At 27.9% G+C, this 16,508-nt stretch overlaps 1 protein-coding gene across 2 annotated transcripts in view; it reads right to left on the bottom strand.

Annotated features, from left to right (window-relative positions):
* Positions 1-4,120: 4,120 nt before the first annotated feature.
* The window catches only part of LOC132945454 (G-protein coupled receptor dmsr-1-like), a 119,515-nt gene continuing 107,127 nt past the window's right edge, over positions 4,121-16,508 (bottom strand). For both annotated transcript variants that reach the window (XM_061015200.1, XM_061015201.1), the window contains 2 exons: positions 8,016-8,301; positions 4,121-7,412 (listed from right to left, as the gene is read on the bottom strand). In XM_061015200.1, the coding sequence (XP_060871183.1) occupies positions 7,026-7,412; positions 8,016-8,301 (673 nt within the window). In that variant the 3' untranslated portion in view covers positions 4,121-7,025. The remainder of the gene's footprint in view (positions 7,413-8,015; positions 8,302-16,508) is intronic.

Below are 16,508 nucleotides of genomic sequence, written 5' to 3'. Positions count from 1 at the left end.
ACTTACATTATTGTGTGTCTCGAACTGTCGTATTTATTTATGTATTCTAAATATAAGTTGAATAATATGCAAAGTCATCTTGGTGAGTATTATAATAATGTAATTTAAAAATATCCTAGCCCCTAGGTACTCTCATGTCAACTTGGCATAAATATGAATGAGGTTCATCCTTTATATTTTAGTTGTGTTATTTAATATCATTCCAATATGAGTAATATCTAATATTAAGTTTATGTAAGGGTGTTAATTAAAGTAACTACGACGTTCCTTTAATCTCGGTGTATTCGCAGGTAATTTGTGAAACGGTCGGATCATAATATATGTATTATTCAGAATGAAATATAAATTGAAATCAAAACTAGTTAGAGGAAAATTCAATAACTAAATAATAATATTATATTATACATATACAATACACTTACCGAGTTTCGATTGACAGTTGTACTTAAATGAGTTATTTTTACACAACAGTTGAAGTGACAGAATACAGATAGGCACAACAAAAACAAATAACACATAATTCGTATAACAGAAGAGTAAAAGTTTGATGCGTATAATAATATTATGTCGGAGAGCTAATCACGTCACTTTTGTCTTTGAAAAGTAATAGTCTTACAAATTTACAATATAAAACAGTGGGGCGTTTTTGTTTTATTCCAGTTTATCCGAGACGACCCAGCCAATACCATACGAGTGGGAGTCTGTGTGTACAGGTATCTACAGTAAACACGTCGTATGCTTTACAGAAAACTTTAATTTGGCATCCGTTCAAAGTTTCCCTATTACTAACAGACCCATACTGAAAAACTTGCGGCACCGACGAAGTCCGCGGAATGCTACCAGCTTGCAATATTGTGCTCATACTGCGCGCAAACGACGGTGGCAATGATGATTTCCAAGCGAAATTGTCTCGGCGTAATAGTTGGGGAGAAATTAGAATTCACCAAATGCTGCCCCACGCCCCTCCCAAAATTAAGCCCTGGATCCGCCACTGACTGAACCCGCGGTGTATTACAATATTATCGATCAAACGCCGAAAGAAATTAATACGTTTATCGTTCCAATGTTCCCCTCAGAATAGGTAGGCTGCAGCGAGTTTAATTAATAATTTTCGTCGGAGAAATTTAAACGGCGGGGGTATACTTGTACGATAGTGTTAATACTATATGTGCGGAAGTAAATCAGTGGGAATATGCTGCACCTGCTGTAACACGTTATGTAATTTTTAAGACAAACGTAAAGATATTTTCTTATTTCCCGGAATCACTATAATAACGTATAAATACGATATTACAATGTGATGTATTATATTATCTCGTAATAAATGTATCCACAGTGACAATGCACGTGCATATGGTTGGGCAAATATTTGCGTAATATTAATAATTTTTATGACAACTCATTGTTTCGACGTGCATAATAATATGTATTATGGGTATTATATTATATAAACGGCTTACGGCACCGCAGCACGTTTTCATTAGCCTCGTTATTTCGTAATATTATTATTTAGTTTATCGACCATATTATTTTTATATTTTTATATATTAATATCATTATCTATATTATAATATTATGTACATGCACATAATAATATCATAATACAGTAAAGTTTAAGTGTACACTGACGTTAGCTCGGTCCTACCTGCTCCTTCCGCTATAGAAACACACTACATTCGAAAATTATCGCAGACTTTTGATTTCAAATGCGCTGAAGCTCACCGTCGGCCACCTGCAGGAAAATCATCGTACCACACCGGCGCCACCGAAATATAGGTATAAACCATAGTACCGTACAATGTACATATTATATAAGTTTTCATGTATATACGTATGTTGTGCAACGCGCATATGTTATTTTACACACACATGCGTATATTAGCTATGAATTTATATTCAATGTATATTAAATGTGTAGGTACAAGTTGTGTTATAGGATACCTAATTAATTATAATATAATATGAATTATACTCGCAACAGAAATTGAACAAGCATAGACGTCGTGTTGTAATTGTTTTGCCATACGTCTATACTTATGTTATTTTATGTGCGTTCACGCTATAACTCTAGGAAAATTAGAGCCTAATTAAATTGTATGCATGATGCTTCGCGCGGGATCACTATACAACACTATCGCACCTACACAGATATTATTATTATTATGATCTTACTTGAAGTAATAACGGTTCCTAGGTTCCCCGATTATATTCAGAATATTTTTTTTTCATTTTTAAAGTAATATAGTAGGTAGTATTGTAGTAACAATAAAAAACAAAAAAAAATATTTTAAAAACTTATTATTAAAAAAATATATTTGATTAAGAGGATGTCACACCCGCATGTGTTGTCTCCGTCTTACAAATGTACAACATATCAAAAACTGTTTTGCGCAGGACAACTTTTATCTCTCTGTGTTTGTAGTAGTGGCTTCAAAATTTCTGAACATATAGGGTGGAAAATTATCTATGCAAAAGCGTGCCCATATTTAAGATAACATAAATACAATACAAGTTATTTGCTTCTGAACACTTGGTTGTTTTGTTTTTTTTTTATTTGCTTATAAAAAATGATTGGATACTGCTAGTAAAAAAAAAAGCACGCTGTTGCACAGATAAAGTTCTTCTTTACGTGCTGTGAAAATTTGGTAGTTCTACACCAAATATGGCGCGAGAAAAGTTGTCCCGTGCAAAACAGTTTTTGCTATGTTGTACATTCGTAAGACTGAGACAACACATGCGGGTGTGACATCCTCTTAAATAAATTTAATATTGTATTTAATTAACATCGGTGACAATGACCATTAACTACAGTATTTTTTTTATTTTTTTAATTAGGTTATACTATTTGGTTTTGTTAAGAAATTTAAAATGTGTGCGGTGGTGTCCGCGTCATGTTGTTCCGAGTGCTGCGTATCTATGGTGTTGGGTATGTTGAGGCTGCTGAATTATTAAAATTAAAAAATATATATATATTTTTTATAAAATATTTTAGTTTTTTGCGTCTGATTTTTGTCTGTGCTTACTAATACCTTACGTGTGCTTCAATCCAAACTAATTTTAAAACAGTTTTAGGCTAAAAACTGTTGGGCTATTATATAGGATTCAACAATTCCTAGGAATATTCAGACGTAGCCATGGAACAATTTCTTGCCATTTTAGATGTGATATGTGGTTCCGAGGACCAGGGTCGTTTAGTATAATAAATGTTTATGTACTAATAAGGTGGTTTTCATTTGGGCGAATGACCCAAAATCTTGTATCGTTTGGGTGAACTCATAATTACATATTATTTGGATGAAATTTATATAGATGACTAATATGTCTAATACGAATCCCATAACAATCTAAGATTATCTGAACGTGTTATTATTACCATATTTTTTTCTTGATTTATAAAACAATATTACCCACGATTAAAAGTGATATTTTTTGAATATCATGAATACATGTGTAGGTGTGCAATTTTAATGGTACAAGGCAAAGTAGAAAAATGGCGTTTTCGAAAATATATTCTACCTATATTACTTTTTTTCCATATCCTTTATTCTTATTTTTGTATTAAATATTTCTATCGGAATTGATAATTTCGTCTTCGGGTAACGCGATTAAAGTCGAACGTATAATAATTTTACCCGGATTTTAGTTTAAGTCTATATTTGCTTTCATTTTTACACGCTTTGCAGTACTTCTTATTTGATCCAATATGTCAAAGACTTCAGGACGTAACAAAAAAGTTAAAGATAAAATTCAGCCAAACGACCAGTTAGATTTTGGCCTAAATGATTTCTTGCTCGTGTGCTCGGTTAAGTTTTGGGTCATTCGCCCAAATGAATGACGCCCCATTAATATACTGTTATCGCGGACGTGGGCACGTTTGTTATGTAGGTACAATAATAATATTGTATTATGGTCAGGTTTAGCTGGTTGTGTTGGACAGGTACACTAAATATGTTTTGTTTTGCCACCGAAACGTTTGGTAACGGTTACGTGCGATCACGTTCGTGGTTTCGTGTCAGGACGGTGCCCAGAATATCACCGTGAGTCTGTTCATGCGTTAAATAAGTCGGTTGACGAAAAAACACGCTGCAATAAATTTAATACCAACACGAATAGAGTCACACTACATAACAATTTAATATGGTATAATATTTTTACATTATTTTGAACGAATATTCAACGTTACATTTTATCAAATAATAACACGATAATATATTATATTTTATTATTCATTCAAACATTTTGTACAAACTCATTTCGAAAAGTAATGTATATTTCATAACAATAGGGTAAACATAAACACGGGAAAATCGTTTGAAACATATAATAATATATAATTTAATATCATATTATAGGTACATCAATATGTTATTATCTCTTTTTTCACTAGGTAACTTATATTTTACATATTAAATATTCTGAAATATCCTGCTGAGTGCGGGGCTTAAAAATACACATTACACACATCTATTGAAATAACGTTTCAAAGTGAATCAACTCAAAGTTATACCACTCGATATTTTATAATTATTTCAATTCTTTTACATTTATTGAACATTTCATAACACATATTAAAATTATTAAATTTTAAAATTTAGGAATTTCTATCAAATTTAAATTTCTTAGATTAAATATTGAATTAAGTAATTTTTAAAACATTAGATGATTTATGTAGGTTATAATATTATAGCCCTATACAAAACTGTCTTTTACAATCATATAAAAAGGCAACTTTTATTGGTGAATTAATACAATTCCTACAAAATTATCAATAATATAACTTGAATGGTTTTAATCTATTATAATTTTTGTATTTTTGTAAATGTTTGAACAAAAACATTTTATTGTATTGTTTTTGTTTTTATTATAAATAAAGTGGTTATTTATATATTTTAAATGTCATATTTATATTTAAAAAGTACTAGAACTCGAATATTACTAACAATGGCAGTTTGTATTGGTTCAATAAACTTACTTCCAGTATGTTGAATTAATTTTTCACTATAGGTATTATGCATAAATTATGAATTAATCAAACTCTTTTACTGTGCCAAACCTTAGAATTATATTCTGAAAATGACATATTGAAATTGATGTTAAATTATTTTGAAGTAGGTATGTTGACTAATAGATTACATGAACTGTTTTAAAATGCATTATAATATCAATATGTTTTATCAAATAATGGATAGGTTTTGTTATTCTAATATAACATAATATGAATATTTTATTTTTTTATTATTTTATTATTTGTATTGACAACTGCCTTAATACATTTCTTTACCTAATATTTAAATCGATAAAAAAGAGTAGTCACTACCCAATAGTTCAAAATTATCTCATGTAGTCAAAAGTCATGAAAGTTAAAAAACATTTTGAATAAAAAATACATAATATTAAAAAAGTTTAATGATCTCATTGTGAGATTATTTTTTTAACCTTATAAATAAAGAACAAAATCAATTAATTAACTTTGTGTTTTGTCCAACACAATAGGTTGCTATTTTACAGATGGACTATATCTCATTTCCATATTAGTAATTATAAACATAAAGTTTCACTGTATTGTATGGAATTAAGTGATGTCAACTGAACTACACACAATATTGTGTAAATTGAAAAAAATAAGGGTAAGACCAAGGGTTCGCTCTTGCGGCAGCTTCGAATCTTTCTTTAGCTTCGATGATGAAAACATCAATATGTTTCGTAAAAATATCCATTTTTGGTTTCTTTTTTATTTATTTTCTTGATATATATGTTTTAAAAAAAGAAAAGTTTCCAGGGCTTCTATAAGCTACTACTAAACTAATTTTCTTTTTAAAAATATCATTGTAGAGAATTGAAGTAGGTATATCTACCTAACCCTTATGTTTATTTTGTATAATTACATAGTTTTGGTTAAGTGTTGATTTTATAATATTAATTCAATAGTTCCTTATTTTAAATTATTTATTTCTAAATTAATAAGTATTATTATTCATTCATATATTTCAATCTATTTTTAGTTTTGATAAAATATTTTTGCTTGTTTTTACAACAAGCTTTACTTATAAAGAATTGGACAAATTAATAAATTATAAAATACATTTGCTTAAAGTTAACAAATTAATAAGAATTTCACATGAATAAACTATTATCGAGGTTATTATAGGTACATTTAGTTCAGATGTAGATCAATAAAAATTAATATTATATTAAATAGGTATTTTTTAAATATTTACTCAAGTATGTATAACATTATGTATTTTAAAACCATTTTTTTTTTGTTAATTAATAAATATATATTATATATTATATTATGTATGATTATATAACATCTATATATAATATTGATGCATTTTATAATAATTATGTTACTATAAACCGATATATATAAATTAAGTTCAATAAAGGTATTAAAAACTTTTATACCTAATTATAACAATAGTATTTATTATGAAAAATATTTCCAAATTCTATAATAAAAAAGTAAAAAATTAATGGGTGGGTGTTGTGTTGATTCGGTTAAATAGTCATTATATGGAAATATGATTTTTAATCAAGAATTTATTAGGTACACCACCAATTTAATTGTATGCACAGAAGTATATTATTATTTATGTGTATTTAAAATATCTTTTGGATAAAAAAAAAATAAATAACTTTTGAATATTAAAAATCATAACCCCGTCAATGCAGTCTAATTTATATGAGTCAACAATAGTTATGTTTAAAAACACACCCTAATATATAATGACAATTATAGTTAGTGTTAAATTAAGAAAATTTATTAAATTAATAATTATAGTAAAAAATATGACATTTTGTCATATTTGAGCAACTTAAGCTTATATTAAAAAGCTATTGACTTGAATGGTGATTATAATTTGGTTAAACGTTTATGTTTGAACATATTTAAAAACTATGAAATAAATTAACTTACCCGTAATTTCCATCAGGATTAAAAAGCGGGCATATTTAATATTACATAACAATATTCGGTTAATTTCCACGGTTTCAATCATGCTGTCCTAACCTTCCTCCAAGTCTTATACGAATGTCTCCAAAATATTGTTGGGCTTAAACATAATGCTAGGCTGGGCTTTGAATAATTGACCGAACGCTACTCGAAACTGTTTGCTCATGCAACAATAAAATACAAAGTTTAACGACGCATTCAAGAGAGCTAACATGTCCATAAGCTCGCCAAATAGACTGTAACAAGTTTGAAAAAAACCCCTCCCCAGTATGCCACTTAGTAGACCCAGTATTCCTTGCGGGAACTCCGTGGCAAGAAATAATAACAACACCGCAATCATTATACGGCTAGTTCGGTCCATCCTTTTCTTAAGTTTCATATTCCTTATACGAGCCATTTGTTGCTGGGTTGGAAGTCGCTTTGCTTTCCTTTCAGATGCTTCACTCAACGCGTTTATCTAGAAGTTAAAATTACACTATTGATATTTTCGATTGGACGATTACCCTAATATTTAAGTATAGATTTGTTCTGTATATAAAATAGATTTCAGAGAACGTTGTTGAATAATTTTTAAATTGTTGAGATAAAATATGTTAGGTTAATAAAAATAAGAATACTTCTTAATTTGAGGGGAATACTATGAAAGATTATTATGTTGTCTACGATGGTTTGAACTTTTAGTGAATATTAATGGGATAATTTGGTAATATTATATAAAGAAAGAAAAACGCATGAATAATTATTTCAGATTTTGTTGTTACAAACGTTGAAAAACGTTAACAAAAAAAATGATTTACACGGTGGTAAAAAATTAGTGCATTCTGGGTGGTCTACAAACATTTTATATTCAAACATCCTTTGTTAATTTTTGTTTATAATGTATACTTGGAACAAACAAATTAATAAAACGATGTTTAAGGATATCACAATATCATATTAGTTTACACCAGTATGGCGATTTTGGATCTTTGGAAGAGCCCATAATACAATATGTTTTAAAGTGATAATTGCTCATCCATTATTGTAGCGACGTTATAATGTGACTAAAAGTTACACTTACCAGAGATATGGTAACGACGGTTAGTATTAGGCAAGGCAGTAGTTTGATGATCACAGCATATGTCCACAGATGTATCATGTACAATAATTCATGGTTCACTCTTGCTATGGTGCTCAAGCCCAAATGGTACAACGTGGCCACAGTGCCGTTTTCGACGACTTTCGTTTCCAGTATTTCAAACACTAGAAATGTTGGGCTGCAAATAATGAACGGCAGTAGATACGATAATTTGATGGCTATACTACATCGCCGGTCGGAGCATATGGCGTGCATAGAGTTGGGCAATCTGTAAAACGATAATAATAATAGGTATATCAATATTTTTATTATTTTCATTTCCACCTGAAGAAAGTCCAACTGAGGATTAATAAATTAAAAAGGACGATTACGAAAAATGAATTACGATTGTTGGCATTGAGATTTATGACCAGAAAGGAAACATTATGATTAATAGTTTGGAAAATAGTGAGAACAATTTAAGCTCGGTTAAGCTCATTAATATTACGAAAATTACCGTTGTAAAACTGTATAAATTCTTATAGTTGACTAACGTTATCATTAATCTATATATTTTTGTCCTAAGGAAAAAATGTACGGAAACTTAACTTACAAATAGTACCTAATAAAAATTATAATGACATAAAGTAGGTACATTACATTTTAACAATAAACTGCTCTAAGATTTTTTGTATAAAGTAAAAAATAATTGCATAGATTATTCTGAATTATTAGAAATGATAAATTTTAAAACAAACTAACGTGTGTTACTTAATAATAATTTATTCTATCCACTACCCAGCTAATTCTGCTACCATATTTTTAAATTAAAATTCACCGATTGATTGGACGTTACAATAATTAGCAAATACATATAAGATAGACCTTTTCTAAGTAGTCTTTATACATTCAAAAAATAGTCTTGAACTAAATGTTTAGTGTTCAGTTATATAAAGTGTAATATTTATCTGTATTGATTGTAAATTGTTTATGGTTTATTTTTATTGTACATTATAATATATACTTGTAATTAGACTTAGGTCCGTATTAAATATAAAAATGTGGGTAAGTGGATGTCACTCTGCTGTACAGTAGGTTGTAAGTGGGTCACTGTAATGGATGGTGTTAAATTTGAATTCAATGATATAATATCATTGTATAAGAAAAATGATTCTGAACAAAAACGGTCAGTCAGCCTATGATATTACTAAGTATATTTGATGATATTATTGTGAATAAAGTAATTTATATATAACCTATTTACGAGGAATCTTGTTTTAAATGTTCAATCCTTAGCTATAAAAGTAGAATATTTTATACATTTTTAACTACAAAATAATTATTACATTTTAAATGTGATAAATGTTGTCAAAATTCGAACTTTAAATTCTTATAAAAAAAAAAATATGCCTATGTATTTTTAATATTTTTCAACTGCTGTTGTAACGCGATATATCAGGAGCCTTGCATTAAATTTTCCCGCTTTTTTACCCAACAAATAAAATATTATTGATATTCATAGGAAAAAAAACAAAAAAAATTGAAAACTGACATGTCCATAAGCAGTTCAAAAAAAGTCAAAACATTTTTAAAATTGTATGGTGTATAGAAAATGCTAACATTCAGTGAAATTTTCAAGTATCTACAGTCATTTTGTTTTTGAATTATAACAAAATAACAAAATCGCTACATGAGAAATCGGGTGAATATCAAATGTTTCAAAAGCTTATAAAAATTTAACTTGACTTTCTTGTAGATATTTTTTTTTTTTGATAAAGGTAAATAAACTTATGAGGAATCTTGTATTATATTTTAAAATCTTAGATTTAAAAAGAAAAATTTTTATGAATTTCTAACTCAAAATAATTTGCTAATTTTTGTGTTCTTTCCGTATTTTGTCAATATTTGAATTTTAAATGCTTATAAAAAAAAAAACTGTGATTAAGGATTTTTAATATTTTTCAAATGTCATTGTAAAAATATAGTAGGAGCTTTGTATTAAGTTGTCAAGCTTTTTTACCCAACAAATAAAATTTTATTGACATTCATAGAAAAAAAACCTAAAATAGTCGGAAACTGAGTATATCTGTAAACAGCTCAAAACAAGTCAAAATATTTTGAAAACTTTTTATGTATAGAAAAGGCTAATATAAACTTTCAATGAAAATTTTATGAATTTACAATCATTTGTTTTAGAGTTACACCATAAGCCAAAATCGATTTTCTCAAAAACCGATTTTGCGTAAAAATTCCCGTTTTTCCTTAATTTTTATTTTGTTTTTTCGGGCGCTTTTGAAAACTATTGGTAATTTTAAATTTTGACCACTCAAAAGTACCAACAAGATTCACTTTCCCATCAAACAAGATACCGAAGTTGAAAATCAAAGTATTATTTCGACTACTAATCGTGTACACAGAAAGAAAAAAAAAAAAAGAAAAAAAAAAGACATCATTGTAAAATCAATACATTCATCATTTCACTCAGAATCTAAAATAAAATAAAATGAAAGGTACCTACTACCTATGTACGTAGGTATATTTTTCTTGTAATGTAGTATGATACCTATTGTTATAGAATATAAAATCAATTCTATAGTTATTGTTCTCAAACCATCCAGTAGTTCAGTATATGATAATGGTTTAAACAATAGCTGTAATTCTGGAAATTACGCAGTGTATTAAAATATGTAAAAAAGGCTTTAAGAATTGAGTAAAAGTATATTTTATTAAGAATATTATTCTTAAACAAATGAAGACATCAGCTGTTTAAAACTTTGATTATTAGTTAACGTCAAATTATGATTTTGAAAACAAAATACATATAAAAAACAATCTTATAAGTTATTTTTCACGATGGTACCGTATTTTAGACATAATCATTAATCAGGTAAACTTATTAAATAAACTTAACTGGATAATATTAGTGATTATAGATTTTGATGCCAGAATAAAGCAGAAAAAACAACATTTAAAATGCACTCAAAAGACAATATATAATATTTAATAATTAATTAATGGAGCTATTCTTTCGTCCTTACATAGTTACATTAATAAATGTTTAAAAAAAAATGTATTAATAATTAATGTTATGTTATAAATAAATTGTTTAATAATAACAATGTTATAACTATATATAACATAATGTACTGTCAATTTCACTTTTTATTTTAATCACAGTCAAACTCTGTACGCATAGAGAACAAGAGGATCTGTAATATATGCACAATTTCTGTATAATAGACTATAGAATATAAAATATTAGTAGGTATATTTCTGTGTAATGCAGTAAATCCCTGAATACTGTACGCTCTCGGTCGCTGAAACTTAGTCCGCTATTCAAAGGGTTCAATTTGATGAAAGTTTGTAGTTTGTTACCAAAATTTCGTTGGATATTAGAGGTGTCCGTTAGGGGAGGTTTCGCTGTATTCCGATATTTTATAAACTAAACTATATTATATTTTAATAAATTGCTGAGCACTTTTCCGTTTGATTAATTACAGTGACTCCTCAAGACATTTACTGTATAATAGAGCGGTACCCACTTGCCCACCTTTTTTTAGTTGCTAATTATAAAATAAATGTTTTAAAATAACAAAAACCAAAATTATTTTTGAAAAATGCTGCTATTTATATGGAAATAATTACACACACGTACCTTTAAAATGCTATCAAATGTAATTTTTAAGATTGCATAGCTATTTAGCAATTTATCTTCTAATTATTACCGTTGGAATTTTACTAAAACTAGCTGTACTTATGCTACTAGCTATACCATTGTATATAATGGTCTTTGCTTAGTTAAATATTATATAATATATTTTATGAGATATTTAAACTTCTGTATTTATAAACCTAAAAATTGGTCAAATTTTGTTATATTTTATATAATTTTAAAATCTTAAAATTGGTATCTAAAATGTAAATTACATTATTACCTGCATTATGATTATTAATTCCCGAGTCTACCGCGTCGGGGTTTATTGGTGCGGCCATTTATCGCACGCTGGTCATTCGCTTTAGGGCGGGTACCGGGAGAACACCATGTAATTTTAATTATGGAAAACCTAAACTTTAACCGAGGTGACAGATTATTCACAGATTTCTATCACGACAGAATAAGCCAACTACTATAATATGCACAACTCACAGACACTATCTAGAGCAACCTAAGCAAATGCCAAGGTCCGTGAGATAATATATCGATCAATTTTAATATGGTGGTATTATGGCGTTACATAATTTTAGTGTAGGCAGTAGATAATTGTTGATTTAATAATTTTGATTGAATCCGTAAAATGTAATATAATTTTCTTGTGACTATGGAAACTCATCTTTACTCACAGTATGATAAGATGTTAAATTGAGTAACTTACCCACCGGCTACCATACACGTTTTGTACGAACACAAGTCTATAACCACATAAAGTTAAGTGTTTTCTTTTAACAGAACGAATTTTCAAAAGTCTTTACACTCATATAATGTAATCTCGTGTACAGACAATTTTTAAAAAATAATTTACGATAGGATAATTTCATATTATTACTATACCACATTATAGCAGAATTAAGTATATACCTAACTACTTTAGTAGTTTGAAGCGAAAAACAATTAAATTATACGTCCGTGGATTATTTATTTTATGATGTGTTTTTGTATATTATGTAGTATAATGTAGCTATTGTATTGGCATTTCGTTTATGAATAAAATTAAATAGAACATTTATAGACTACATTCTTGAAACATGCTACAATTCCAGTATAGTGCTAAATTGCATAAAATAATTTGGTCACTTATTAATTATTTCATAAGAAAATTAATTTAGTAAGTTTAGGGTGCGATGTGAAATTTATCCATTGAATGAATTTTATTTATATATTAAGCTTATATTATAAGCCTTCAGGATATAGGTATTGTTTGTTCAGAACTGTTATACGTAATTTTGTATTACAATGTATATTATATGTATAACCATTTTTAAATTTAAGTTCATAGTTCCTTAGTCATTTAGTGTTATCAGATTATCTCTTAACAATATTACAATATTACAATAAATAATTATATTTCACTATATGGATTTTCCCCCTTAGTATCGAGGACCGGAGGAGAAAATATTAATTAGTTGCAATAAGACGTTCGACGGGAAAGTTATAATCCGTATTGCTCTAAATATATTATTTATTCAACTTTTAATAATTAGTAATTACCTACATATTATATTAAACAAGCGCCTACCTAGTTTGAAATTATACTAATATACAAATTTAAAATTATAATTAATATTTTGAATATCTACCAAAGCATTAAAATAGTATACATAAATTAATAATATAAAACTTGTATTACTAAAAAAAATTCCGAAATAATAAAATATTTTTATTCTTAAACCAGTTTTTTTTATCAAATGTAATAATGTGTGTAAAAATACATATTATACTTTTGAATTCACTTGATCTTCCAAAATAATAAATAGATTTAAAATATGAGAGAATTAATAGAGTTTTTGACTTGTGTTTACCCATCCTCAGATCCCAATCCCAATAACTTGGTGCAGGTTGACGTGACAATACAAATCCGAGCATTTTGTGAACATTTAAATAATATAATATATTGATTTCAAATTGAAATATTACGTTTATAATGTGTTACAAATAATGATCCATTGTAGTACAATTTAATCGAATAACATAAAAAGCCATTTTGTTAAAAACAGGCTCACTGTATTTTCCACGGTTCATGTTACGTTGTCGTGAATCTTATAACCTCTTCGAGTACTACTCAAACATTATAAACAGAAAATATTTTCTATCCCTATGAATCGAAACATTGATTTATATAAACAAGGTGTGCGCATCATAAATTATTAATGTTTTCAAGTATATGTATGTCCAAAATATAGTTTGTCCTGCGTAATGTTTTGTTTTAAAAAAAATTATGTATTGAATGTTAAACTCAGAAATGTACGTTATTGCGTCCACCTATTGGCTTCTTCTTTTTGTACGACACGGAAACAATTGGTATTGTAGCACTGTTAGGAGTACTTATACTGTAGATTTTAAATAATGATAATATGATCCATTAATACTCATAAAATATCGTTTTCATATGGAAATTAGTTGACAGGCGACATTAATAGAAATGTTATTTCGATCAAAAGGGATTATTAGATCGCAGTGATGATTGTATATTGTGCCTTTAGCAAAGTATGGTGAAATCCCGAAACTGGAGATTTATAAGCTTTACGCATTTTGACTTGGTAACCTATATGACTATACATGTATATAATATTATTCTATGTATTGTGTTGAGTATAATATTATTTGTAATATGTTTATTTGTGGTCACTTATTTTTCGAGTGAAGTGTCATACACAATTGTAGTATTGGTATAAATTATATATAATATAGGCAGGTCACAGGGTGTAATATAAAATGTTTGCTGGGTTCTTAATTATTGTAAAACAATCGTTAAATATATTTAATATTTTGGTCACAATAACTGACTTTCATTTGTATTCCATATGGACTATTATTTTTATGTGAATTTCAAATTTTTACAACCTTACTTACATATGGTTATGTTATAATATAGCATTTACAAATTGATAAAATATGCAAAAAAAAGAGTTTATTATCCTCGTTAATATGTTATGATCATTTCAAATGCAGTAAAACACCCGAACCTGCAGGTTTTTTTAACGGTTACTTTTGTTATTAAATAATCTATATATGCTGATAATGATAATTTATTTACGTATTTTGGTATCAAATTTTAGATTTTTGGTATGTTTTAAGTTATTACATGGTGTCAGGGTCAGGGTCAGGGTGGTCCAACCTTTTGTAATTGTCAAGGAATCTGAGGTCTGCCAAAGAAAATAATATATTTTATTTTATAATAAACATAATATTATGCAATATACAAGTTTTTTTTCATATTACATATTAATATTAATTTATAATAACTATGATGATTAGATTATTGTTTTTAAATTAAACCTAATATTTGTTTATTTTCAATCAAACTTTAAAATTATTAAATATATTTACTACATAATATGTCTTCTAAAGGGGGCCAAAAAAAGAAGATTTTGAGTGCTGACGGTTTGATCACTCTAAGGCCTAAATTGTAACATTGCAAGTTGAATTAAATAGTGAATGATTTTAATTATAATAACTGGACTAATTATCTTCCAGTTCATGATGATGACAGTCCCACTACGATGACATACACTCTGTAACCTAGTATACTCAAGTTAGTAATATATTATTATGGAGGACAAAATATAATATAAGATACACATTTAAATTTGTATTTGTCTCGGGTTCTTTCTCAACTGGTTTTAATGCGTTTGTAAAGTACTTGAGAAAATATACTCGGACTTTATACTTCATACGCGTGATGGTACAATTCAGACGAAGTTCTCGAATGTTATCATACACCATGTCACCATATACTCCCGGAAGACGAAATGAAAATAAAAATACAATAGGCAATAAAGAAATACGATATAACAGTAAAATCAAAAGTCACACAAAGCAATTTAAAACCCGTAATTCTATACTGTTTTGACGATTCGAAGCAATATATTGGAACGCGGTGGTATGTGATTCGTGACTGTATGATATTCTGTTTTATTTTTCAAACACCTATATGTACACTTAAGGTTTATCGATGTTCACTGTTCACAGCAGCGTGAATATGATTTCTAATATAAAAGCTAGCTTTGTATGAAAACACACTTGGGGAATGCTAAGTTCATATTAATTTTTAATGACCAGATGAGGCCTATAATATTATAATATTGTATACCAAGTGCGATCTCGTATAGTGTTTGGGTTTTTTTATGCTTCGAAAAAAAACTATATCACCGATACAACATGTCGATTATCCGAAAGAAGATAATATACCCTCGATAAGCTTCTGCATTTGGATACAAACAAACATATTAGACGAAAAGACACTGTATGATATAATATCGTGGTGAATAATAAAACCATACCTTCGTATTTTGTAGTGACAGTTTACATTGCATTTGCATGCATGTTTGTTCGTTGTAAAAATATGTGAATTTAAGTTATTTTTCACCTTGAAATATAGAGAACCGTATTCGTGTCAAGTTTATTTATTGGCGTGGGTTTTAAAAACTGTTGAAATTCTTCAAGTCATGTGAAGCAAGTTTTTCTTATAGATGTCAGATACCGTTGATTAGTTTACCAATAAATTCAAATCGATTTAAATTTTATTTAATAAAACAAAACTCAAATCAATATAAATACTCAGATTTTGTACTATAGTATAGCAATCTAACTAAATATAACTGATATTTACATTTTTCATTAGGAATACCTATCTTAGTGGGTGTACAAATCGCATATATATTATATTACTTACAACTAGATTAAGAATATGATTGGAAATTGGTTGTAGATTGTAGTTACATTTTTAAATTTCATTTAAAACGAATTAACATATATCGTTATATGGTGTAAAATGAAGA

This window comes from Metopolophium dirhodum, chromosome 5 (genome assembly GCF_019925205.1).
Source record: "Metopolophium dirhodum isolate CAU chromosome 5, ASM1992520v1, whole genome shotgun sequence".
NCBI lineage: Eukaryota > Metazoa > Arthropoda > Insecta > Hemiptera > Aphididae > Metopolophium > Metopolophium dirhodum.
The sequence above is the reverse complement of the archived record's forward strand: the minus strand, read 5'-3'. Positions and strand labels throughout refer to the sequence as shown.